The sequence below is a fragment of the Danio rerio genome, chromosome 18, assembly GCF_049306965.1.
Source record: "Danio rerio strain Tuebingen ecotype United States chromosome 18, GRCz12tu, whole genome shotgun sequence".
In the NCBI taxonomy this organism is placed as follows: Eukaryota; Metazoa; Chordata; class Actinopteri; order Cypriniformes; family Danionidae; genus Danio; species Danio rerio.
Genome location: NC_133193.1, coordinates 10,716,180 through 10,742,500, shown reverse-complemented (window position 1 = coordinate 10,742,500; position 26,321 = coordinate 10,716,180). Strand labels below are relative to the sequence as shown.

At 35.1% G+C, this 26,321-nt stretch overlaps 1 protein-coding gene across 8 annotated transcripts in view; it reads right to left on the bottom strand.

The window, feature by feature from the left end:
- Positions 1-26,321, bottom strand: part of sema3ab (sema domain, immunoglobulin domain (Ig), short basic domain, secreted, (semaphorin) 3Ab) — a 166,572-nt gene that overhangs the window by 33,058 nt on the left and 107,193 nt on the right. For all 8 annotated transcript variants that reach the window (XR_012393569.1, XR_012393568.1, XM_073928845.1 and 5 more), the window contains 2 exon segments: positions 5,228-5,388; positions 871-933 (listed from right to left, as the gene is read on the bottom strand). Coding sequence is in view for 6 of the 8 variants with exons in the window: in XM_073928845.1 (XP_073784946.1) it covers positions 871-933; positions 5,228-5,388 (224 nt within the window). In the remaining 2 variants the exon portion in view is untranslated.

The window sequence follows — 26,321 nt, the reverse complement described above, 5'->3', positions numbered from 1 at the left end:
GTATATTCTATGATGTGTTTTATTTCAGAGATGCAAAGCTGAGTTTTAAAAGTATTACAACTACATTATTACTACAATCAGTATCACATGATCCTTAAGAACTTTTTGCAGCAATCTCTAACAAACAGAGAGTTAAAAAAACAGCATTTGTTTGGATAAAAAAAAAAAAAAGTCAAAAACACATTTAAGTAAAGAAATACATACATGCATTGACATGAACAAATATACTGTAACATTAAAAATCTTTACTGTCGCTTTTGATTACTTCAGTGCATGTTTGACGAATAAAAAGCATGAAGGAAAAATGATCATGTTAAAATAAATTATGCATTTGGTAAAGGAAATCTTGACTAATATGAAGTGGAATATACCCTATGGCCCATTTAAAATGTAAATATAGACATAATAACTGATATAAAACAGGTTCATCTCTCTGACCCACAGCAAAAACAATATTTTTTTGTTTTTCCTATGTAAACTGTGCCAAAGCAGGTTAACACAAATAAATAAAATAAAAATTAAAATACAATATTTTAGATCACCTTGATTTTTAGAACACCTTAAAAATCTTAATCTAACCATACATTATCCCTAAAATAAGATCAGATGGAAATTATAGGTTAATAAGAATAGTAATCCCTTGTTGTAAACATTGAATTTGGTCAAATCATGTTAACCAAAGTTACATTTTACCACACATGAGTAAAAAAATGTACTGCAAAGTGAGACGAGAGATAAACCGGAGAGGACTTGAAGAGTACAAAGATAAACATGGAACTGAAGCATCACTGAGGTCTATCTGACACATGTCAGGGTTGTGGAGAGGACAGAAGAAAAAAAATAAACACAAACAGAAATAAAAGCACTTACCTGGACGTCCTTCCCGGCCCACTTGCATTCATCTCGTCGAGAAGGTGAAGAAGGCCAGGAAATCTGCAGGTCAGAGAGAGTTTGAATACTGGGAAATGTTTTGTTGGAAGCTTCCAGTTTTAAACTCTTGCTTTATATAAGGTATTAACTCTTATAGATCGAGTGTGGTGCATTACTTTTGCACTAAATATGGGTTAAATTACATCCAGCAAAAATTGAAAACATAGAATCACAGATCTTTTCAATGTAAATAGCCACCATTTTGAATCTTCAAAAACAAATCTTAATTTATTGATATTTTATCTAACCACTTATCTCGTAACCATAAATCATAACTTTTTTTACGAAAAAGGAGGACATATTTATCTGGCGACATGTTATCTAGTCACTTTCTCTCTGTGGCTGGACAAATTTGAGTGTGTGTAATGGAGCTTTAGTCTGATGCCTGTGAATGCGTGAAACTGTATCCTTTTCAGATAAACTCTGAGTCAAAGTGTTTCTAAGAGACAGAAAGAGCAAGAGTGTACTGAAGTTTCTTTAATGGAAAGTTTGTGTTAGTCTAGATAGTTGATAACAGTTAAATAAATGTATTGCTTCAATGTGAGAATTATTGACATGACTACGGAATCATCACACAGAATGATTTATTTAATGCACCAAACTGAAGACTGAAGTAAATTTAGAGTAAACATGTTATTGAGTTTGGTTTTTTTACATGCTTTCAGATGTTAGAGCATTTACATGGATGGATGGATGGATGGATGGATGGATGGATGGATGGATGGATGGATAGATTTATAAATATGGATGGATTTAGATAGATAGATAGATAGATAGATAGATAGATAGATAGATAGATAGATAGATAGATAGATAGATAGATAGATAGATAGATAGATAGATAGATAGACAGACAGACAGACAGACAGACAGACGGACGGACGGACGGACGGACGGACGGACGGAATGTTATTGTTATTGTTATTGAGTTTGGTTTTTTTACATGCTTTCAGATGTTAGAGCATTTACATGGATGGATGGATGGATAGCCAAATGGATGGATAGATCGATGGATGGATGGATGGATGGATGGATGGATGGATGGATGGATGGATGGATGGATGGATGGATGGATGGATGGATGGATGGATGGATGGATGGATGGATGGATGGATGGAAAGCCAAATGGATGGATAGATGGATGGATGGATGGATGGATGGATAGCCAAATGGATGGATAGATTGATGGATGGATGGATAGATAGATAGATAGATAGATAGATAGATAGATAGATAGATAGATAGATAGATAGATAGATAGATAGATAGATAGATAGATAGATAGATAGATAGATAGATAGATAGATAGATAGATAGATAGATAGATAGATAGATAGATAGATAGATAGATAGATAGATAGATTCATTTACTTGCATTGAATTTGTTTTATGTAAATTATTTTTCCACTTAATTGTCTCAATCTGATGCAGGACACCAGAATGTAATGTCTGATTTTTGTCCCATTCACTGTCTACCATTCTTTTGTATATCTGTTCATACTCATGTGTTAAAATTTATTTCCTTTTTAAGGTTAAACATACGGCTCGAAGTGGGCTATGGTTTTGCCTAGTACTTTTTTCATCTGTGCTTCGCCATGTTTATTCTGTTCATTATTTATCCAGGTGAACGGATAGCAGCTCTCCGTCAGATTCTGTGTGATCAGTATGACAGCTTTACCCTGAAATATTCATACTCTTCCTGTTGGAAACAGATCCCCCGTGTGCTGATGTGTCCACGTTTATGTGTATAAGACAGAGAGAGAAGAGAGTGTGTGTATGTTTAAATAGAAAAGCCAGCTATTTATATAGAACATGTACATATGTGAAGAATTTCAGGTTTAATTTGTCCGGTATTCACTTTATGCTACACGTTGCTTTTTTGGCTATACTTGAGTTTGTCTGTAATATATTTTGCTTTTGTTAATAAACTGGCTGTTAAATGACATGTCTATACTATAGATTAATCTGTGGTCTGAGAAATATATATATATATTTATTTATTTATTTTTTACTTTGTTACCAATATTAGTACTTATGGATGGTATGATGTTTCCCTTTTCTTCTATTTTCCTTCCATCTATCCATTGATTTATTTACAAAATAATATAATAATTAAAATAATTTAATAATATAATTATTTTAATAATATAATTATTAAAAAAATAATATAATCTCTTTATTGTTATTTTGCTCTGAAAAAATAATCTTGTTTTGATTTATTTGGTAAATAATAAACTAACTAACTAAGTGGCGAATAACAAGTCAACTGGCAGGTTTTCTGTCTGAGTTCAAGATCAATTTAAGGCAGATTGAGTTACCTATACTCTGTGTTGTCTAGTAACCAATTAGCTGTATTTACTCAAAGTTGATTAACTAATTTGCTTCTTAAATTCGAGGCAATGAGTTTTAATGCTTTTGTTTAGTAAAATTAACTAGCAGGCTAGTTGAGAATACTGCTTTGCTGTAAGGTGCACTAAGCATAACTACAATTTGTAAGTTAACTGAACTCATCATATTGAGTAATCATTACTCGTGTTGTTAAGTAACCAATTCAAGTAAACAAGTTCCCTACACAAAGTAATAGTTAGTAAAACTTACTCAAAGTTGATGAACTAATTTGCTTCATAAATTTGAGGCAATCAGTTTCCACATGTTTAAGTAAACTCAATGTATTACTTTTTACAGTGTAATTTGCGGTTCATTGCGCTGTGGTGACCCCTAATAAAGCACAGTCCTAGCTAAAGGAAAGTGTGTGACTGAGTTTTTAGTCATCATTTGTTTGTGGTGTGTTTGAATTTCAATTTTGAGTTTCAATTTTAATCCATGTTCTGCCTGAGTGTTTGTTGCATTTACAGTTCTGACATGCACATGCAGAGTTTTGGAAGCTTCCAAGCATTGAACAATTTTGTGAAGCAATAGGGTATATGCACAGCAAGTGTTAGTTATGTAATGTGCTAGTTTTTAGTGTTGTAATGTTATTCAATTGTAATGTAATCAAAATTAGTAAAACAAGCAATAGTATATAAAGCAAGATTTATCCTGGACAATAAATCAATGTATATATATATAGTATATAACACATTATGTTGCCATATGAGTTATAGTGTTGAAATTTGGGGGAATACATATAAATGTCATTTACGATCCTTAAGTACAATGCAGAAAAAAGTACTTAGACTTACAGAACATGTGGGGTATTTGGAGCATTCAAATCCTTTATTTTCTAATTAAAAATACTCAAGTTCAATGATTTGGTTAAATTTAAACAGCACAATTTATGTTTAAAGCTAGGAATAAATTATTTCCAAAATGCTTACAAAAGATTTTTGAAGAAAGACAAGGGGGATATGACCTGAGAGAAGAACTAAATTTGAGGAGGCTGAAAACAAGGACAACTTTAAAACGTTTGCGTATGTCTATCTGTGTGTAAAACTATGGATCAGTCTAGATCAGACTCTCAAACTATGTCAGGATAATAATCAATTTAAAAAGTTGTATAAATATATATTATTAAAGGAATATAATGATGAAGGTGATTGAAAAAGGATAAGATGAGAAAGGTATGATGAAAGTTTAATTAATTGCTATTTGCAGTACTTTTTTTTCTTATCTCTTTGGGCCTGTGGTACAAAATGTAAAGGTAGAAATGGAGTCAAACACATAATATGTCAAAGATGCCAAAAGGATCAAATACGTTTCATGAAAAAGAAAAGATAAGTGGAAGAACAAATAAGTTTAAGTAATAGACCAATGATGTATGTGGTAATGAGGTGGGAAAATAATAAGCTTGTGCTTTATACCACTCCATTTTCGATCATGTTGAAATGTATTTTTTGTTAATGATATTTATGTATGATATTTTTGTTTGAAAATAAATAAACCAAATCAAATCAAAACATAATCAATTAAATAGACTTAAGCATTCATTTTGCTGTTCAAGTGTAAAACAAAATGAAAAGATGTTTACATGCACATGCTGTCAGGATCAGCAGGCGAAAGTAGAAACTCAAAAAAAAATTTAAATTTAGTGCAGTGCTTCTACATTCTGAGACCTACTTTATATCGTTTATCAATCAGGCAGTGAAGATCACTGATTTTTAAAGAAAACAGATCTTAAACAGGGCAATTTTATGGTGGCATACAATTCACTAGAAACACTTCAACTGGGTTACTAAAAAATTAAAAGTCCTTCTACATGAACTCTACTTGATTAAACTGTTTTGAAGTTTAAAATCCTCAGTTTCTCCAATCACTACTCAGATAATCCATACTGAATAAATCCTGATGTTTTTCCTACCAGTTGCTGGTCCATGTTGATATCCACCAAGTTAAAGGAAAGCACATGATCTTTTGCCCCCACAAAAAGCCGTCCTCTCTCCTCATCCAATAAAAAAGTGTGATAGGCAGAGCTGTTAGCCAATCCATTGAAAGTAAGCAGGTTGTTGGACTCCAGCATTTCTGTGGGGAACAAAGTGAACACAGTAGATGGGATGTTTTAGAAAATAACAGTCTCCTTCAAACCTTAAATGCAAGCGCTGACAGAAAAATGAACATGCATTGATCGTGTTTTCCAACATGCTGAATAATATGTAAAAGCTTGATGTTTTCAGACCTCATCTTTGTTTTTAGAGTTAGAGGGCTGAGAGGGAGACAGATAAATGGACTTTGGCTCTGACAGTGCACAGCTCAGCAGGGACGGGAGCTCTGTGCTTGTCTGTGTGAGACATGCGACTGCGCTTTTGGCCGAAATACAATTGGGAAAGCAGGCGGTGCTCATGGAAACACACAGATATCTGCTTGTAGATTTTACTTTTGTTCTTTATGCATGTAATTTTTTAACAGAGCAAAGAGCCGAAAGCAAGCCAAGACCAACATTTATATCACAAATTTTATGTAGCTTTAAAATATTGATGGGTTTTTCATTATAAAAAATCAGTTCTGACTTCATTTACTCACTCTTTACTCTTAGATCGTCACTTTACAGTTGCTGTCAAAACATATAAAAGCTATTTATTTGATGATTTTTACATTTTGATAAAATATTGTTTCATTCATCCATTCATCCTTAAGCTTCTCTATTTCAGAGGTTACCACAATGAACTGGCAACTATTCCAGCATATCTTTTATGCAGCGGATGCCCTTCCAGCCACAACCAAGTCATATGAAACATCCATACACAGTCATTCACACACACACACAAAGATACACTACAGCCAAATTTGTTGATTTAATTCTCCTATAGCATATCTTTGGACTGTGAGGGAAACTGGAGCACCAAACACTAACTGTCCAAAATGGCCAAATACTGATGGTCAAAACATGTTCACAAATATGTGTGTATGTGTTATTAATGCATTAAAAACAGTTAGGAAAAAACTGCTGAAGGCAGAAATAAAGAGTTTTGCATTCTATTATACAAAGGTAACTTTATTGTGTTTTATGGAAATTCAGACCACGCGTTCACATACATGGACATAATTTTACTCTAAAAGTACATCATATCAAAAGATTATAGTTAGGATTTATTTTAATTGGGTTCCAATAAGCCCAAATAGCAAAGAGAAATAAAAAATGCATGTAAAAAACAGCTTGGGCCTTAAGAGGCTTTATATTCTTCAGGTTGTTCTGTTAGTTGGTGTAAAGCCACACTAAAGGAAAGTGAAAATGTGTAACAAAACCAGAAGGCTGTAATTACAACATCTGCCCTGAAGGAAAGTATGAATTTCTCTGCCATCACACATTAATTACTCACAAGAGGGACATTAATAACAGCTGAGAAATATGGTGTGAGCGTGTGTGTGTGTGTATGTGTGCGCATGTACAGTATACACTGACTAGTATACCCATACATCAAAGTTTTAGGATCCAAAAATGTTTTAAAGCATAAAGGTTTGCATCCAGACCCAGATCTTTTAGCAGTATTTAAATCAAACCTTTAAATTAATCAAGAGGATGAAATAACATTTTAGGTTATGATACAAGAGTTAAAAATCCAGTATTATTACGTCTGATCTAACCAATTAATCAATCCTAAATCCGATTCTGGGCAGTGGTTTTCAACTAGTAGGTTAGAAAAGAAACAGGTTGCAAGTCTGTCCATTACAATATGAGTGAACGTTAATGTCATTTATCATAACTTTACATTACATTTCTTTTGTGAAGAAAAAAGTTAATATTAGATGTAAATTATCCAACGCAAGCTCATTGCAATTCAACATTTTTGTCAAATTGAAAAATGCAGTTTCTAGTTAAAATGAACGCTACAGGGCAGAGCTTTTGTTCCTTTTTAAATGATATTGATATTTAAAGGGATATATTATTGACAAATCAATGATTGTTTTCATGTAGTTCTCTGCACAACACCAAATAAATACCACAAAACAACTTAATGTCTTAACCTAACTTAACAAATCTATAATCCAAAACGTTGCACTTGTCGGCGTTCCAGTAGTTCCACAAAAGAGATAAAAGCAATGTAAAGTCAAAGTAAAACTTCATGGTTGAAGTCAACCTTTCTCTTGTGTTTGCTTTTAAAAACACATTAAAAGGGTTTAGGTCAGTGGTTTTCTAGGTGACCTGTATATGAGCAATATCACATGAGTAGCAGTGTGATGTGGCTGTGTATCGGCACTGTTAGTAGGTGTGTGGTGACAAGAGGCTCCAGGCCGAGTGCCTTAGTGTCCCACAAGTGACGATATACAGCAATAACACACTGCTACAAGTGTGATATTGCGTTTATACAACAGTTTGAGGGCATTGTGTATGTAAAAAGGAAATTAAACACAGAGTGTCTAAAAACTTGTTTGTAAGAGGAACTATTTTCTTCCGCCATTTATTCACATCTGCAGCTAATTCACCAATGTTACTTGAGAGCTAGTATTTGAAAGATTCTTTAGCATAATGTCTAAAGTGATGACAAAACAGGTGATTTTGCTCACATTTTAAGATTATAAGGCTGAACGGCATGAAATGATTTCCCAGTATTTCTCTGTTACAATTGGGAGATCACAATATTACTATAGTATAAATACAGCACTACAACATGCAAAAGAGAGAGATCAACTTAGAAAGTAATGTACCTGTTTAATAATGATTTGATCAGCTGTAGTTTAAAATTATGCTGTTTTTTCCTCCTCTTAGGGCTTTTTATGCAGTCTCTGTCGCCATCTTATGGATGAACATCGTCAACCGACTTTGCTCAAAGACAAGCAAATGACTACTGACACGATGTATCTCAGAAATTATACGTATTTTAAAACAGGCACTATCCTTATAAATAAACTGCATAGTTGGAATCTAAACAACTACATTCTCCACTAAAAAGCCTCAAAACTTCATTTTATCGCTGTATGTGGGCGGAGTAATACACAAGGGTGAAGGGTTAAGAGGCTGGACGAGTGCTGGTATTTAAAGAATATTGCATGGCTGTCAGCCAATCAGATTCAACAACCAGACAGAACTGATATATAAGAGTAAATAAAACATACAACAAAACGTGCCCTAACAAAAGACATGCTCACACTGTGCAATTTCAGGCATGATTTTGTCGTTGGAGACAAATTTGGGAAATCCTAAAAGATTCCTGTAATCCTAGGATTGTTGGTTCAACATATTACCAACAGTCGATTAATAACCATTGCAATAAAAAACATCCCTCCAATGAAGTTCTGGCAGTTTCAGAAGATTTCAGACATTTCCTGCAATGTGACTTCTGTTGCAATGAGTGTCAACCAAAAACCAGCGCAGAATCAGATGACGTGATCAGTGCGACAACTTCAAACCATCATTGAGAACATTTTTTTACCTTTACAGATTGCTTGTGCGCTGTGAGGTAATATTTTAGAACACAGGATAGTGAAAGTGTTATGAATAGATGACTCTGGGTGAGTTTTCTTGTGTTTCAGCGTTTGGCACATCTTAATTGTCGTTAAATCTGACATTTTGAAAGCTGAGATCTTACAATGTGACATGGGAGTCATGTTTGTTCAGTCTGACAAGCTGAAATCATTTAGGATTATTAAAAATCACACATTGTGAGCCGGGCATAACATATTTAAAAATATAGACAGCGCCCTCCAGTGGATTTGCCATCTAAAACGTACAACGAATCATACCCGGAACATTGCAAATGTAGGGTTAGCATGTATTTCTAATGAGCTTGGGCTGAAATTAACAGCAAAGTTAAATTGTATTTTATTTTACATATATTTTTTTAAAGGCAGTTGGTATTCCTTTAAACTTAAGCCCTAAATACAATCGAGAAAGAATTAAGACGTAGATCACTGTGCGTTTTCAATCATAAAAATTTCCATAACCCCACACACAGAGACACACATAATGTTTTTCCGGCTATTTTGAACAGAATTCAGTCTGGCAGAGAAGTTTTTTAAAGGGCCTGAGGGGAAAAAGAGGAGGAACAGAAGAGAGGATCGAGTGAAAGAAGAGAGTGTGAGAAAGGAAAGACAAAACCCGTGGAGTGGCAGAGAGGAGAAGAGCAGGACAGGATGAAGAAAGGTTAGGGCCGAGGTTGAGATGACTTAGAAGAGGTCAGCGAAAGAAGAGGAGAATAAGAGTGAGAGAATGAATCTGTCACTGGGGTTTGGAGTGGCTGTGGTGTTTCCATTTGGCACCATGACTAAAAAACTCCCTGAATGCCTTTTACACACTCAGACACACTCGAAACACCAAGAATTCATCTCACCATCACTTTAGTGCACACACACACTCATACAGACAGAGAAGCCTTTTCTAAGACAAAGCTGTGTCTCTTTGAATACAAATTGTTCTGAAATGTAATACTTCCATTAGCCAAAATCTGACACTTCTTTCACAATCTCTGCGCTCACTTTGGAGACAAATCTCTGTTAAAGTGCTCCTGCTAGGCTTTTTATAGATATGGCCCTTCGTGTTGCGTATAATATAGCTGTTTGTGACTATAAATGGTCTGCAAATTTCAGCTGTGGATTTATATCTCCCAAAAGTACAGATTCTCAATAGCCTGAAATGGCTCCTATTCAATTCCAGTTATACATTCTGCACAATTCTTTGTAGGTTTATAGCAAATTTACTTAATTCCTGTCAATCTTGTTTATAGATTGCCTGTGAAACAATGCTACTTTAGCCCTCAAACATGCTAAACCAATTGCTTTTTGCATGCACTTAATAAGAATGGAGATTCAAGCTCGTAATAATGCAATAAAACCAATGACATTGTTAATGATAGGCCCAATCCCAATTCTGTTTTTATACCCCTACCCCTTCCCCTTTGGCCCTTACAACCGAGGGCTAAGGGGAAGGGCTTCAATATATATATATATATAATATATATAATATAATTTTGCATGTTTGTCACACTTTAAAGTTTCACATTGTCAATCGAATAGTGTAAGATAACACGAGTAAACACAAACTGTAGCTTTTAAATGATTATTATTATTAAAGAAAAAAAAATCATACTACATAGCCCTGTGTGAAAAGTGTTTAATTCCTCTATGAGATCAAAATTGACCCCTAAAACAAAATCCAAAAAACTGCAGGCCTCAGTTGCCTCAGTTAAGGTGTGTTCATGACTCCACCATAAGAAAGAAAATGGGGAAAAATGCATGGCAGAGTTCCAAGACGAATATCACAGCTGAGCAGAACGAATAATGTCTTGTGTCAGTTTTGCCAGAAAACATCGCTATGATCTCCATGACTTTTAGAAAAATACTGTGGCAGTATGTGTGGCATAAACGTAACACCATATTTCAGATAAATAACATCATACCAACAGTAACTTGTTGTCATAAATGGAACCATGAATTCTGTTGTGCCAAAATATCCTGAAGGAGATTGTCCCGCCAACTTGGATTCTGTAGCAGGACAATGATCTAAAGCACACCAGCAAGTCCACTTCTGAATGACTGAAGAAAAACCAAATAAAGGATTTGGAGTGGCCTAGTCATAGTCCTGACGTGATTTCAACAGAGATGCCGTGGCATGACCTTAAAAAGTAATCCATGGTTGAAAACCCTTCAAATGTGGCTGAATTACAACGATTCTGCAAAGGTGACTGTCAAAATTCCTCCACAGCACTAAGAGACTCATTGCAAGTTGTTGAGTATGCTTAATTGCAGTTGTTGCTGCTAAGGGTGGCCCAACCAGTTATTAGGGAAATCAGTAAGGGGCAAACTCTTTTTCACACCACCGTATATATATATATATATATATATATATATATATATATATATATATATATATATATATATATATATATATATAGATTGTTGAAAACCTATTTTAAAGACCTAAGAAACTAAACAAACTTTGAAATAAGCTTAAATGACACTTTAAAAAAAGTGAAATTGCTTTAGCTTAAATGTATATTAATTCAAATTAATTGCAAGTTGAACAATTAAAATATATTGGCTTATTCATAAATTTTCTTTTCAGCTTAGTCTCTTTATTAATCGCCAAAGCATATGTTTCACACAGCGGATGCCCTTCCAGCTGCAACCCATCACTGGGAAAAACCCATACACTCAAGTATTCACACACACATTCATATACTGCAGCCAATTTCGCATGTTCAATTCACCTATACCGCATGTCCATGTGAGGGAAACCAGAGCACCTAGAGGAAATCCACACCAACACAGGGAGAAGATGCAAACTCCACACAGAAGTGCCAACTGAACCATCCGGGGCTCGAACCAGTGACAGCACTACCCATTGTGCCATTGTGTCGCCCATATATTGGCTTATTATATACTATATTAATTGTTGAAGCCTTTCAACAGCCTGAAAAAAATAATGCATCAAGATTATTAGGTATGTCACATGACATTTCTCTCACTTTAAAGAACTGAATAGCACAGTTTAATAAGAGTTTACTCTAAGCTCTAGAAACATCTGTTGAATTATGTCACAGATGTGGTCATGCATCCTCCTTTAACATTACTCATCCTTCTTTTCAAACATGCTATGACCACTTCTCCTCCTGCAGGTGAAAATAAGCTACTAGATGGTTTTATATGAAAGTGTTGCATCAGAAAACATGTGCAATCTCATTAAATGCCTGCTTGCATAATACACTTATAATGAAAAGAGCTTCAATTTACAGTAACAAACACTCTAGAAAACCTTTTCAAGAGGAAATTAACAGTGCACTCAATTATTGTTAAAGCAGCCTTTTCAAAAGTACTGCATATTAATACAAAGTCTTTGTGGGTGTTATAGTGTGGCCTTGTTTTACCTGCGTGTGTCATTATCAAAATAATAACTCAATCATCATCAAGCTTTCATCAGTCAAACCGTTGGAAAACAATGCGTGATGCAATGTTTACATTTATTAGCACCTCTGTTATGACCCAGATGGTTGCCAGGGCATTACAAAACACATAAATCAGACCAAAAACACACACACCAACACACCAAAAACAACATCATGTAATTAGTACATCAATCTGCTCATTGTGCATGTCACTCTGAGGCTGAGATCAGGTTGAGGTGTGAGATGTGCATGTCATTGGGTTTGGTAATCAAATACTTTGTTTTCGAGCTAGATTAATAAAACATGATCTTGTGAAAACTGTGAACATGGGATTCATGATTTACCTGCATCGTATTTTAATAGGAAATATGCACTACACAAAACACACACACACACACACACACACACAAACACACATTGCTGTGGTCTTGGTCTATGTTTTTGTCAGGTTTCACTCAGCTTCAGTTTTAGCGACAGTTGCTGTGTGATTCATTAGAGCATGAGCTGTAATCATCATATAGCCCAGAGTTATTTATCTAATACAGACTAGCTGAGAACGCCCTGAGGAACAGGTTCTCAGAATCAAGGGTTCGAACTGGTAAAGACAACAAACACCACTAATCAGCTCTACATTTCAGTCTCCAGCACAAATATTCAAAACTGTGTGGAACAAATTGTAACTTCGGGAATCAATCACTAGATCCAAATGTTCAGTTCCAGGGTGGATTAGCAGATCTTTCTATCATCCCTCCATTTTCTTACTTTCTTTCCTTCTTTTCTATCATTTATCCATCCATCTATCCTCATTCTTTCTCTCCTTCCTTGCTGTCTTTCTATCATCCATCCATCCATCGTCATTCTTTCTTTCTTTTTTCTTTCTTTCTTTCTTTCTTCGATCCACTTTCTTTTTCTCTCTTTCCTTCATCCCTTCTTTTCTATCATCCATCCATCCATCCACTTTCTTTCTTTCCTTCCTTCCTTTCTGTCATCCACCCATCCTTTCTTTCTTTCTTTCTTTCTTTCTTTCTTTCTTTATTTCTTTCTTTCTTTCTTTCTTTCTTTCTTTCTCTTTCTTTCTTCCATCCACTTTCTATCTTTCTATCTTTCTTTCCTTTTTGTCATCCACCCATCCATCCATCCATCCATCCTTTCTTTCTCTCTTTCTTTTTCTTTCTTTCTATCTTTCTTTCTTTCTTTCTTTCTTTTTTTCTTTCTTTCCTTCCTCCGTTCTTTTCTATCATCCATCCTTCCATCCATCCATCCATCCACTTTCTTTCTTTCCTTCCTTTCTTTCTGTCATCCACCCATCCTTTCTTTCTTTCTTTCTTTCTTTCTTTCTCTTTCTTTCTTCCATCCACTTTCTTTCTTTCTATCTTTCTTTCCTTTTTGTCATCCACCCATCCATCCATCCATCCATCCTTTCTTTCTCTCTTTCTTTTTCTTTCTTTCTATCTTTCTTTCTTTCTTTCTTTTTCTTTTTTTCTTTCTTTCCTTCCTCCGTTCTTTTCTATCATCCATCCTTCCATCCATCCATCCATCCACTTTCTTTCTTTCCTTCCTTTCTTTCTGTCATCCACCCATCCTTTCTTTCTTTCTTTCTCTTTCTTTCTTCCATCCACTTTCTTTCTTTCTATCTTTCTTTCCTTTTTGTCATCCACCCATCCATCCATCCATCCATCCTTTCTTTCTCTCTTTCTTTTTCTTTCTTTCTATCTTTCTTTCTTTCTTTTTCTTTTTTTCTTTCTTTCCTTCCTCCGTTCTTTTCTATCATCCATCCTTCCATCCATCCATCCATCCACTTTCTTTCTTTCCTTCCTTTCTTTCTGTCATCCACCCATCCTTTCTTTCTTTCTTTCTTTCATCCATTCACTTTCTTTTTCTTTCCTTCCTTCCTTCTTTTCTATCATCCATTCTTCCTTCTATCCATCCATCCACTTTTTTTCCTTGCTTCCTTTCTGTCATCCATCCATCCATCCATCCATCCAGTTTCTTCCTTTCGTTATTTCTCTTCTTTCTTTCTTTCTTTCTTTCTTTCTTTCTTTCTTTCTTTCTTTCTTTCTTTCTTTCTTTCTTTCTTTCCATCATCATCCATCTATCCATCCATCTATCGTATCAAATAAAATAGAATAGAATAGATAATGAAAAATGGATAATATAACTGGAGAAGCAAATCAGCATATTAAATTAATTTCCAAGATCCCGGTGATAAGAAAATAAATAACACACCAGCTAAAATCAAAATCAAATAATCTAAACAAATTCACACTATTCAACTGCTCAGATGGGAATGAAATACATTTTTAAATAGTTTGATACTGAAAACTGATAAAATGTGACCACAACTGATAAAAATTGGACCATAAAATTATGTTGCATATGTATGTTTTGGCACTTAACAAAAATACATTGTCCAACTGTACATAAATCAAAACTTAATTTTTGATGAGTAATGTGCACTTCACTTTTAGGAGATCTTTACAATATTTAGATTTCTTGAAACACTCAGTTTTTCAAATAGTTGTTTCTCGGCCACATATTTTCCAGTCCTAACAAACCATCCATCAGTGGAAAGCTTATTTATATGACTTTCATGTGATGCATAAATCTCAATTTTCCAAAACTGACAGTTATGACTGTTTTTTTGGTCCATGGTCACATATTAAAACTGATGCAAACTTTGGTAGCATAAAATACCATCAAAAATAATAATAATAAAATTACACCAACTCCAAACATTCCCTCAATAATGTATTATGACTTAGCTGGAAAAAACAATTCATGCTCTGCCTCCGATTACAGAACATACGGTGCTTCTGCCCGGCATTGTGGGTAATCTATAGCTGCACGCAGTCGCACAGGAGGACGTGGCTTTAGACATGCTGCTAATCTGAACATACGTCCCAGCCTCTTCAAACCGGTTGGCTGTCTCTTCCTCTCCATCTATTGTTGTGGAAAAACCTCTGAGAGCAGGAGTGAGGAGGGCAGGTGGAGGCAGAGGAACAGTCCCATCTGAGGCTGATAAAAATAAACTTCGCTACCCTACATACTGCCTGCACTCCGGCTCCACAGGGCACATGTGTGTGTGTGTCTGTGTGTGCCTTTGTGTGTGTGCATGTTTGCTTGTATTTGTGTGTGTATGTGTGCAGAGGAAACATGAGTGCTTTTTCCATTCATCGCAGCATGCATGTCCATCCAATCTAATCAGCAGTGATAATTTGAGATAAATTCTATGTTGGGTCAAAATTACAAAAGCTTTAGAAACCAATGCAAATGTCTTTCTGGAACTTGATTTCTCAGCTAAGATTTACTGTATATTTAATAAGTTAGCAATTTGTTGATTCATTAGATTCATTTGTTATTAATTTGATAAAACAAAACAAAAAATAAATTGACAGATAGCTAAATATAATATAATATAATATAATATAATATAATATAATATAATATAATATAATATAATATAATATAATTTATTTAAAATAATGTAATATTGACTGATAGCCTGGATATATCAGTACAATATAATATCATATAATATTATTTAATTAAAAATTAAGTAATATTGACTGATAGCCCTAATATCAGTATAATATAATATAATATAATATAATATAATATAATATAATATAATATAATATAATATAATAAAATATAATATAATATAATATAATTTCAAATAAATAAATTGTAGAGAAATAAACAAATTTTGGTTAACTTTGAGGTGAATTTACAGTGCATCCGGAAAATATTCATAGCGCTTCACTTTTTCCACATTTCTTTATGTTACAGCCTTATTCCAAATTGGAATACATTCATTTATTTCCTCAAAATTCTCCATACAATATCCCATTATGACAATGTGAAATAAAGATTTTTGGAAATTGTTGCAAATTTATTAAAAATAAAAAAGCTGAAAAATCAAATGTACAGAAGTATTCCCGGCTTTTGTCAGGTACAGGTGAGCTCAGGTACATTCTGTTTCCACATTCAGCAGCTTAATTGGATCTCATCTGTGGTAAATTCAGTGGATTGGACATGATTTGAAAAGGCATACACCTGTCCATATAATGTCCCAGGGTTGACAGTGCATGTCAAAACACAAGACAAGCATAAAGACAAAGGAATTGTCTTTAGACCTTTGAGACAGGAGTTTGTTGAGGCACAAGGCTGGGGAAAGTTACAAAGTTCCAATGAGCACAGTGGCCTCCATCATCCGTCAATGGAAGATGTATGGAAATATCAGGACTCTACCTGGAGCTGGCCGGCCATCTAAGCTGAGTGATCAGGGGAGAAAGGCCTTAGTCAGGGAGGTGACCGATGGTCACTCTGTCTGAGGTCCAGCGTTCTTCTGTGGAGAGAAGAGAATCTTACAGAAGGACGACCATCTGTGCAACAATCCACCAATCAGGACTGTATAGTAGATTGGCCAGACAGAAGCCACTCCCCGCCTGGAATTTGCCAAAAAGGCAAAGGAAGGACTCTCAGACCATAAGAAACAAAATTTTCTGGTCTGATGAGACAAAAATTGAACTCTTTGGAGTGAAAGCCAGGGGTTACGTTTGGAGAAAACCAGGCACAGCTAATACTATCCCTAATACAAAGCATGGTGGTGGCAGCATCATGCTGTGGGGATGTTTTTCAGCAGCAGGAACTGGAAGACTAGTCTAGACTAGACTAGAGGGGAAGATGAATGCAGCAATGTACAGAGACATCCTGAATGAAAACCTGCTTCAGAGTGTTCTTGACCTCAGACTTGGGTGATGGTTCATCTTCCAACAGGACAATGACCCAAAGCACACCGCCAATATCAATGGAGTGGCTTCACAACAACTCTGTGAATGTCCTTGAGTGGCCCAGCCAGAGCCCAGACCTAAATCCTTTCGAACATCTCTGGAGAGATCTGAAAATGGCTGTACATCGTCACTTCCCATCTAACCTGATAGAGCTTGAGAGGTACTGCAAAGAAGAATTTGCAAAATTTCCCAAAGACAGGTGTGCCAAGCTTTAGGCATCGTATTCAAAAGGACTTGAGGCTGTAATTGCTGCCAAAGGTGCATCAACAAAGTATAGAGCAAAGGCTGTGAATACTGATATACATGTGATTTTTCAGCTTCTCAGCAATTTGTATTTTTTTAATTTGCAACAATTAATTTATTTATTTTTTTCGCATTGTCATTATGGGGTATTGTTTGTAGAATTTTGAGGAAATAAATGACTTTAATCCATTTTGTAATTAGGCTGTAACATAAAAAAATGTGGAAAAAGTGAAGGGCTATAAATACTTTCTAGATGCACAGTACATTCCAATATAGAAAAAATATTGAGGATAGTGTACAGTGATACTTTGCTAATGCAGTTCATTTTTTGCGGCCTTACAGTTGCGCAGATTTTTTTTTTTTTGACATCATTTGACATGCTTTTTTTCTATAGCGCATTGTGTGCTGTGTCCTGATTGGCTGTAGGCCACTGTCAATCAATCTCATCCATGACGTGTCTCCTGTACAGTACAGAATGCGTTCAGCTTGCAAAATTTACATACATCGTCAATTGCTAGCAGTGTGACTCTGAAGTGCTGTACTATATGTTTGCAAGTTTTCTCCCCACAATGTCGACGAAACGTTCTGCCCCTTCCAAGGCACCTGCGGTAGCACCCAAAAGGCAGAGGACGATGCTAACCATCTCACAAAAAGTTGGAAATGCTTAAGGAAAGAAAAAGTTGGAATTTATGAAATAAATAAATAAAGATCAAATAGTTTTGATCTTTAGTTTCATTCTATAATACTGGACTTTTTTACAAAAGTTTGAAATTTGAGAGTTTTAAACAAGGGAGAAAAGTTGGAAAATGTTCATGTCTGTCTCATAAAAGTGTATAAAGTGTGTAGTGAAGGATTTTACAGCCTTAAAACATCTATGATAATTGTAAAAAATAAAATCTGACTACTTTACGGATTTCACCATATTGCAGGTTATTTTTAGAACATAACTCCCACAATTAATGAGGGACCACTGCACTACCAAACACAACTTGCAGAGAGCGGAGACAATGGTAATGCTAGACTGTCAGTCATCTGCAGTGAGCAGGGCCTAAATAAATTAATTTCACTTAGCTTCGAGAATCAAAACCACATACGTAATGAAAAAAAAGTTAAACCAAATATTACAAAATAAGGAGCGGGTGGATTTTTAATGATTTAAGATTGTTGTCTTCACACACTGCCGTTTGTGTGCAACACCATGCAAAAATTGGATATTGTACAACAGGTGCACTTTAAGCCATTCACATACCTGGAATCAAATCTAATCAGATTTTTATCATCTGCTTGCTTTCCAAAGGGAAACCCGTATTATGGGATAAATATTTTCCATTTGAAAGGAATTTGCTGGAGTATTATTTTAGGTGTGTGCGCTCAAACTCCAGCTTTATTTCTGAAGAGGATACAGAGAGTTCACATGCTGCAAACGCAACCCAACACCAGATTCCAGGCATGTTTGTGGATTAAAAGCTTAATTAAAGTGAAATAAAACTACTCTCGTTCCTTCATGAGATTACAGCCTTCTTGAAACATGCACTTTGGAATGGCATTGCTTTACACCAAAAACATTTGTCCATCACACACACAATAATGAAAGCACTGAAGTGGCAAATCTCTGCTTTCTGTACTAGTTACCAAGTATTTGAGACAACATTCATACACATCCATTCTCATGTTCCTCCACATCAGTCGGGATTTGTGTGAAGGTGTTATTGTTAACCTGCTCAGGGAACTTTAGTCTCAGAGGAGACATTGATACCAGTAGTGCTCATTTGGGACTTTCTTAGGGGGGTGGCTTCATCTCTATACATTTACATTGATTGAGATCATTTTGTTGGGCAGGGATTCTGCATAAAATAAAATAAACATATTTAAATGATAGATAAATACAATAATGCAAAGGCTGCAATAAAATAACCTGGGTTTTTTGGAAAGTATAATAGTATTCAGGCAGAAATTCATTCATTCATTCGTTTTCTTTTCAGCTTAGTCCCTTTATTAATCTGGGGTTGCCACGGTGGAATGAACCGCCAACTTATCTAGTATATGTTTTACGCAGTGGATGCCCTTCTAGCTGCAACCCATCACTGGGAAACATCCACACCCATACGGACAATTTAGCTCATCCAGTTCACCTCAACCACATGCATTTGGACTTGTGTGGGAAACCAGAGCACCTGGAGGAAACCCAGGCAAAAATGGGGAGAACATGCAAACTCCACACAGGAATACCAACTGACCCAACTGGGGCTCGAACCAGCGATCATGCTACCCACTGCGCAGAAATGTAATAATCAAACATAAAATAACACTGTAGTTTTCATTGTGTTAATAATTAAATACAATAAATCTCTTATTGGCTTAAATTTGCTTGAAATGTTGCTTCATATTGAACTATAGTGTATGGTCAACTATAATCCCAACACGATATTGCAGATCCTGAGATGTGATTTTGCAAATTTGCACGTTGTGATATAAATGTTTAAATAATATATCATGCAGACCTAGTACAGACAGTACTGTCTAGTGTGTCCCCTCATGTCTAAACCCAACCCTCACATTATCCATTTTCTTCATAGAGACCCAAAAAAAAAAATGTTCAGAAACCGCTTCAATTGGACGCATATCATGATAGCGGGGAATATGACAATCTTAACTTCTAATTCATGCTTTAACTAATTTCACCAGCATGAACCATGTCACACTTTGAGGCAATCTTTATTGTATGGATGAAGGGATGGCGAAGGAGGAATGGTAAAGGTACAGTGAGATGAAGGGGAAAGAGAGTAAGAGAATAATGAAGGAGTAGGTAGGTTGATTGAGCATCTTACAATGACGCCCAGGTCCTCAGAGGGGGGGTACTGTCACTGTAATATTTTGGTAAATTGATTAGGACCCCTAAAACTCAACCTAAAAGGGAAGAGTAGGTTTTATGGATAGTTAATGGTAAATAATGAAATAGAGGGATGAAGGGTGGTTGATTTGCCTTAAATAAGTTTAGGGAGTTAGGGAACATCTGTTAACAAGTCAACTCCATTTCATTGATTCAAGGTGTCGAATAATCACACAACTACAAAATCACCTCACAGAACCATTAATACAAAACACCAAACTGAAGACTCAAGTAAGTTTAGAGAAATAAAAATGTTGGCTTTTTTAACGTGCTTTCAGATGCACCATCTAAAACACAGAGCTAGGAGGGAGGATGGATGGATGGATGGATAGATACACAGCAGTTCAAGAAAACTAGCATAACAAATTTGTAGTCTTTAAATTAAAGATAAGACACTCAATCAAAGTATTTAACAAACAAATGTCTGCTCTCCATGACTAATTACTCCCACACCCACATGCACTTTAACTGATGAGGATTCAGCAATTCAGATGAATCAGCCAGACTGCTGACAAATGTTCACAGGTGTACGAGTTTGGATATCAGAATCTGGCCTGGCATTTCGCCAGCTCGTGTTTGCTCAGATCAGCCTGCGCACATCGCACAAACTCACAGTACGAAAACACCAACACAAACACAAACACAAACACACACACACACACACACACACACACACACACACACACACACACACACACACACACACACACACACACACACACACACACACACACACACACACACACACACACTCCCTCCCTCTTTTCTCTTTGTCTCTTTCTTCATTCCCTGCTGGAAACAAAAACAGTAGAAACTATGATATTATTTGTAATGGTTTTAATAGTTATAATGGTCTCTGATGGCAGAGATTTGTGATGATTTTAATGATGATAATGGAAATTATAATGGTTTTACTGAAAATTACTGGTCATCTTTGCCTTCTTTTTAATGTTGTAATTTTTTAGCAGGGATTTGTTACGGTTTCAATAGTTGAAAAAGACATGTACTGATTTTATGCCCTTTGGGTCTCTACTGGTTATTTTATGCCTTCTATTGTCACATTAAAACTAATAATTCCTAATGGAATATGTCCAAAAACATCAAATGTACTGGTTTTAAGGGTTAACATGTGATGGTTTGTAATGTTTTTAATGACATTTATAGTAAAAACCATTAGAACTTCTCTAATGATTTCTATTGTTGTTGTTTTCAGCAGGGGTTTGTAATGGGTTATAACATAAAGGTGTTGTTTTTAATGCAAAGTATAATTTAATTTAATTATAATAATTTAATTATAAGTCTTTACTGGTAATTATTTGCCTTCTACTTGAGCCTAGTTAAAAAAAAGTAAATCCTACTGGAATATATTTGCAATAGTTTTAAATAGACTGTTAAGGTTTCTATTGGTTTGTTTTTTTCAACGGGCATTTGTTTTGTTTTAATAGCAATAATAAAAATTATGCCAGAATAGTTGGTGGTTTGTTCGCTGTGATGAACCCTGATAAATAAGGGACTAAGCCTGAAGAAAAATGAATGAATGAATGAATGTAAATGATATTGTGGGTCTCTGGTAATTGTATGACTTCTATTGGTCGCATGTTAAATTCAATAAATCATAATGGAATATTACACAAAACACAAGAGAAACCATTGAAATTGAATAGTTTGTAATGGTTTTTATGGCAAAAAAAAAACTGTTTTACAACTATTAGATCTTCTCTGACAGTTTCATTGTTCTTTGATTGCTTTTCCAAAATTATTTGTGATCATTTCTAGCTATAACATAAGTTTATTGTTTTAATGTCAACTATAATGGTCCTCTGCTGTAATTGTTTACCTCTGCTGTTGGCATGTTAAAACCAGTAAATCCTAATGTAATAAGTGCCAACACACACTATGCGAACATACTTGTTTTAATGTTCAGAATGTGAGGTTTGTAATGTTGTAATGCCATTTGTAGAGGAAACTATTAGAACTTCTGCGATGGTTTCTATTGGTGTTGCTTTCAGCAGAGGTTTGGGATGGGATATTTACTAATTATATTGAAATTATATTGTGGGTCTCTATTGGTAATTGTGTGTCTTTGGTCACATGTTAAAGCCAATAAATCCTAATGGAATATTAAACACAACACAATAGAAACCATTCAAACTGACTAGTTTGTAATGTTTTTTATGGCACTAAAACAGTGTTTTAGACATATTACATCTTCTCATCATTGTTCTTTGTTTGTGTTTCAGAAATTATTTGTGATCATTTCAATAGCTGTAACATAAAAGTATTGTTTTTAATGCCAGACATAATGGTCCTCTGCTGTAATTGTTAGCCTCTACTGTTGGCAAGTTAATACCAATAAATCCAAAATACCAACAAATGGGTCTCTATTGGTAATTGTGTGTATTTGGTCACATGTTAAAGCCAATAAATCCTAATAAAATGTTACACACAATACAATAGAAAACATTTAAATTGACTAATTTCATTCATTCATTCATTCGTTTTCTTGTCGGCTTAGTCCCTTTATTAATCTGGGGTCGCCATAGCGGAATGAACCGCCAACTTATCCGGCAAGTTTTTACGCAGCGGATGCCCTTCCAGCCGCAAGCCATCTCTGGGAAACATCCACATATACACACACACACACTCATACACTACGGACAATTTAGCCTACCTTATTCACATGTATTGCATGTCTTTTGACTGTGGTGGAAACCGGAGTACCCGGAGGAAACCCACGCGAATGCAGGGAGAACATGCAAACTCCACACAGAAACGCCAACTGAGCAGAGGATCGAACCAGCGACCTTCTTGCTGTGAGGCAAATGTGCTACCCACTGCGCCACTGCGTTGCTAAATTGACTAATTTGTAATGGTTTAATGGCATTAAAACTGTATTTTATATCTATTAGATCTTCTCTAATGGTTTCATTGTTTTTTGTTTGCTTTTCAGAAATGATTTGTGATCATTTCAATAGCTATAACATAAATGTATACTCTTTTGATGTCTAACTACAATGGTCCTCTGTTGTAATTGTTAGCATCTTGGCATGTTAAATCCAATAAATCCTAATGTAATAAGTGCCAACACAACCTACAAAATCATACTTGTTTTAATGTTTAAAATGTGACGGTTTGTAATCTTTCAATGCTATTTGGGATTGAAGGTTTTCTTTGAGGTTTGGGATGGGTTATTTATAAATGATGTTGAAATGATATTGTGGGGCTCTGCTGGTCCACTGGTGTGCCTTCTATTGGTGGCAAGTTAAAGCCAACAAAAGTCCTAATGGAATGTTACAAAAAACACAGTAGAAACCATTTAGATTAACAAGTTTGTAAAGCTTTTTATTAGATTTTCTCAGCTTTCATTGTTCTTTGTTTGCCTTTCAGAAATGGGTTGTGATCATTTCAATAGCTATAACATAAATGTATAGGTTTTTAATGCCAGGCCTGATACAGTAGTCCTCTGTTGTAATTGTTTACCTCTGGCATGGTAAAACCAATAAATGCGAATGTAATAAGTGCCAACATGCACTATAAAAACATACTTGCTTTAATTTTCAGAATGTGATGTTTGTAAGGTTTTTAAATGCCATTTGTAGTGGAAACTATTAGAACTTTCTACGATGGTTTCTATTGTGTTTTCTAGCAGTGCTGTTGTCCAGACAAACAGTGTGTGCGTGCCTGTAGGTGTCAGTGTTTGATACTGTGAACGGCTCCAGACATGTGTGTGTGTGTGTGTGTTGGGGCAGATGAGAGCGCTGGTTATTTAAGAAGTCTCCTGTGTGTGTTGTGCTGGATGGAGCGCGTCTGTCGCCTGACAGTCACACACCGCGGTTCATACAGAGCTCAGCTTCCAGCAGCCAGCTAATGAGGAGCTGTCAGTGCAATTAGAAAGCTGGCAGAGAGAGAAATGGCTCACTTTTATACAGCCATCTGCCCTGACTGTTAAACCTTCCTGTGTCTCTTTCTAATTACAGAGGAACCAGCTCTTTCATTTAAACACTCTCACTCCTGACAGCTCACTTCATCACCAGCGCCAATCCGACGGCAAGAGTTGTAATGTTTTTTTTTTTCTTTTCTTTTTTACAAACCGCACCGTTAAAAACAGACACTTTGTGTTAGTCTTCAATTACAATAGACACAGGGAATCTTATAAACAATTTACTCTCAAGGAAAGGAAAGTGCTGTAGATTTACATGCAGAGAAGATAATGATTTATTAGAGGTTTTGGAAAGTTCTACTCTATTGATAAGATCATGGATAAACAATGGTGTATAATAAGGACAATATGCAACATCAGATAGAGGATGTTTCCGATATATTTTGTTAATATTAAACTTTGTATTTTGAGAGTGTGCAATATCGTAATTTGTAATTGTTGTTTTACCATTGTAAAACAATTGTTAATGGGTTAAGTTGTTAAATTATTATACAGTGCTCAGAATAATTAAGTACATTATGAAAATTAATTGTATTTTGTTGCATTTAAACAAAACACATTTATTAAACAGATTTATTAATAAAAATAAAATTTTAGTCAACAGAAATATTCAGAAATGGAAATACATTTAAATTCAAACAAAATATTGCAAAAAAACGACAACCTACAAAATGTCAACACATTTTTTTGCTTCTCTTGGTTTTTCCTCTTTATTTACATTTTGTCGGTTCATTCTGCTGTGGTGACCCCAGATTAATAAAGGGACTAAGACAAAAATGAATGAATGATTTAATTAATTGATTCATATTTTTCTAGCATATAAATTTGGGTGTACTAGTTTTTGGAATGTTATCGTAAGTTATTTTTGTTAGATAAGCTCCAGATTTGCCTTCAGTACTGACTAATTCAGAGATGCCCAAAGTAGGGCCCACGGGCCAAAGTTGGCCTATTGTAACCTTTGATTTGGCACCCCAATTTCATCTGAGAAGAGAGTGAGAAGGACAAAGAGGGTTAAGACAAATGCCTTTAACACATAGATCATCATTTCTAATTTGAGGTAAACTTTTTTGTTTGTTTTATTGCTGAGCTACAAAAAAAGTAAACTGAAATTAAACGTTTCAATTAAAAATTGTAAACAAATCAAATTTTTAAAAAATGTAAATACTGTCACTCGACGAAAAGAGGTCTATGCAGAAGACATCGGCAAGCAAAAGGCACAAAACTAGTGTAATTTTGTTCTAAATGAGATTGATTTGGTTTTACAGTAATAAGCTCATTATAAATTTTAAAAACTATTAGTTTATATGAAACAATGTTTTTTTTGGTCATTTTTAAACATTAAATAAATTAGGAAATGACCCATGGTAAATTACCCCCCCCCCCCTATATTTGCATTCAGCCCACTAGCCTCAATCAAGTCTGGTTTTTGTCCATTCATAAAAAAAAGTTTAGGCAGCCCTGGACAGATCTAATGTGCACAACTATAATATTGTATAGCTTCCTATTAAAAATATGAATTTAAAAGATAGATTTGTGAGGGGTGTACTTATATATGCTTAGCACTGTACTGGCAATATGCCACTTACTTAGTAAAACAGTCTGAAGCATATTAACTTGCCCTATAGTCCAGGTTATGATAAAGTGAAGTAATATCAGAACAGCAAGAGCCTGATTTTCCGGAATATCAGCATGTGAACATGACTGAAAATGTGGTTGTATTTTATAAAATAGCTCAGTAAGTTGAGCGAGTTACTTTTTAACCAGGATTAACTACTGTTTTTACTTCTGTTTTATTTAGGAATCAATCAGATTTTGAATTTGCTGGTTGCTGCTTTGCTCATGCAGCAGAAAGGGTAAAGCTTTCAGGTACTGATGTTGAATTATTTTATTTATTTTGGATTGTAAAAGCAAAAGTCTCCTACGAGAGTGATTATAGCGCCTCCTGATGGTAAATGCGGTTATACTCATGGCAGATATTATTTGGTAGTTTGGTCATTTATTTCCCTAATTTGGGACTTGTCAAATGTCATCAGGGAAATGGTTTTCATTTCTGTTTAGTAAAAAAACTGTAGTGTTCCATTTGGGATGACACTGAATTCATATACTGTGCTGTTGAGTGTGTAAGTAGATGGTGCATGTCACTTTGTTTATAAATGAATCAGCACTTTTGAATTTATCATATGAATGAAAGATTTAATGAATCGATCATTAAGATGGAAGCTTTTTGCCACCTACTGGTGGAATTTTTATCATATATTATTTGTTCATGCCAG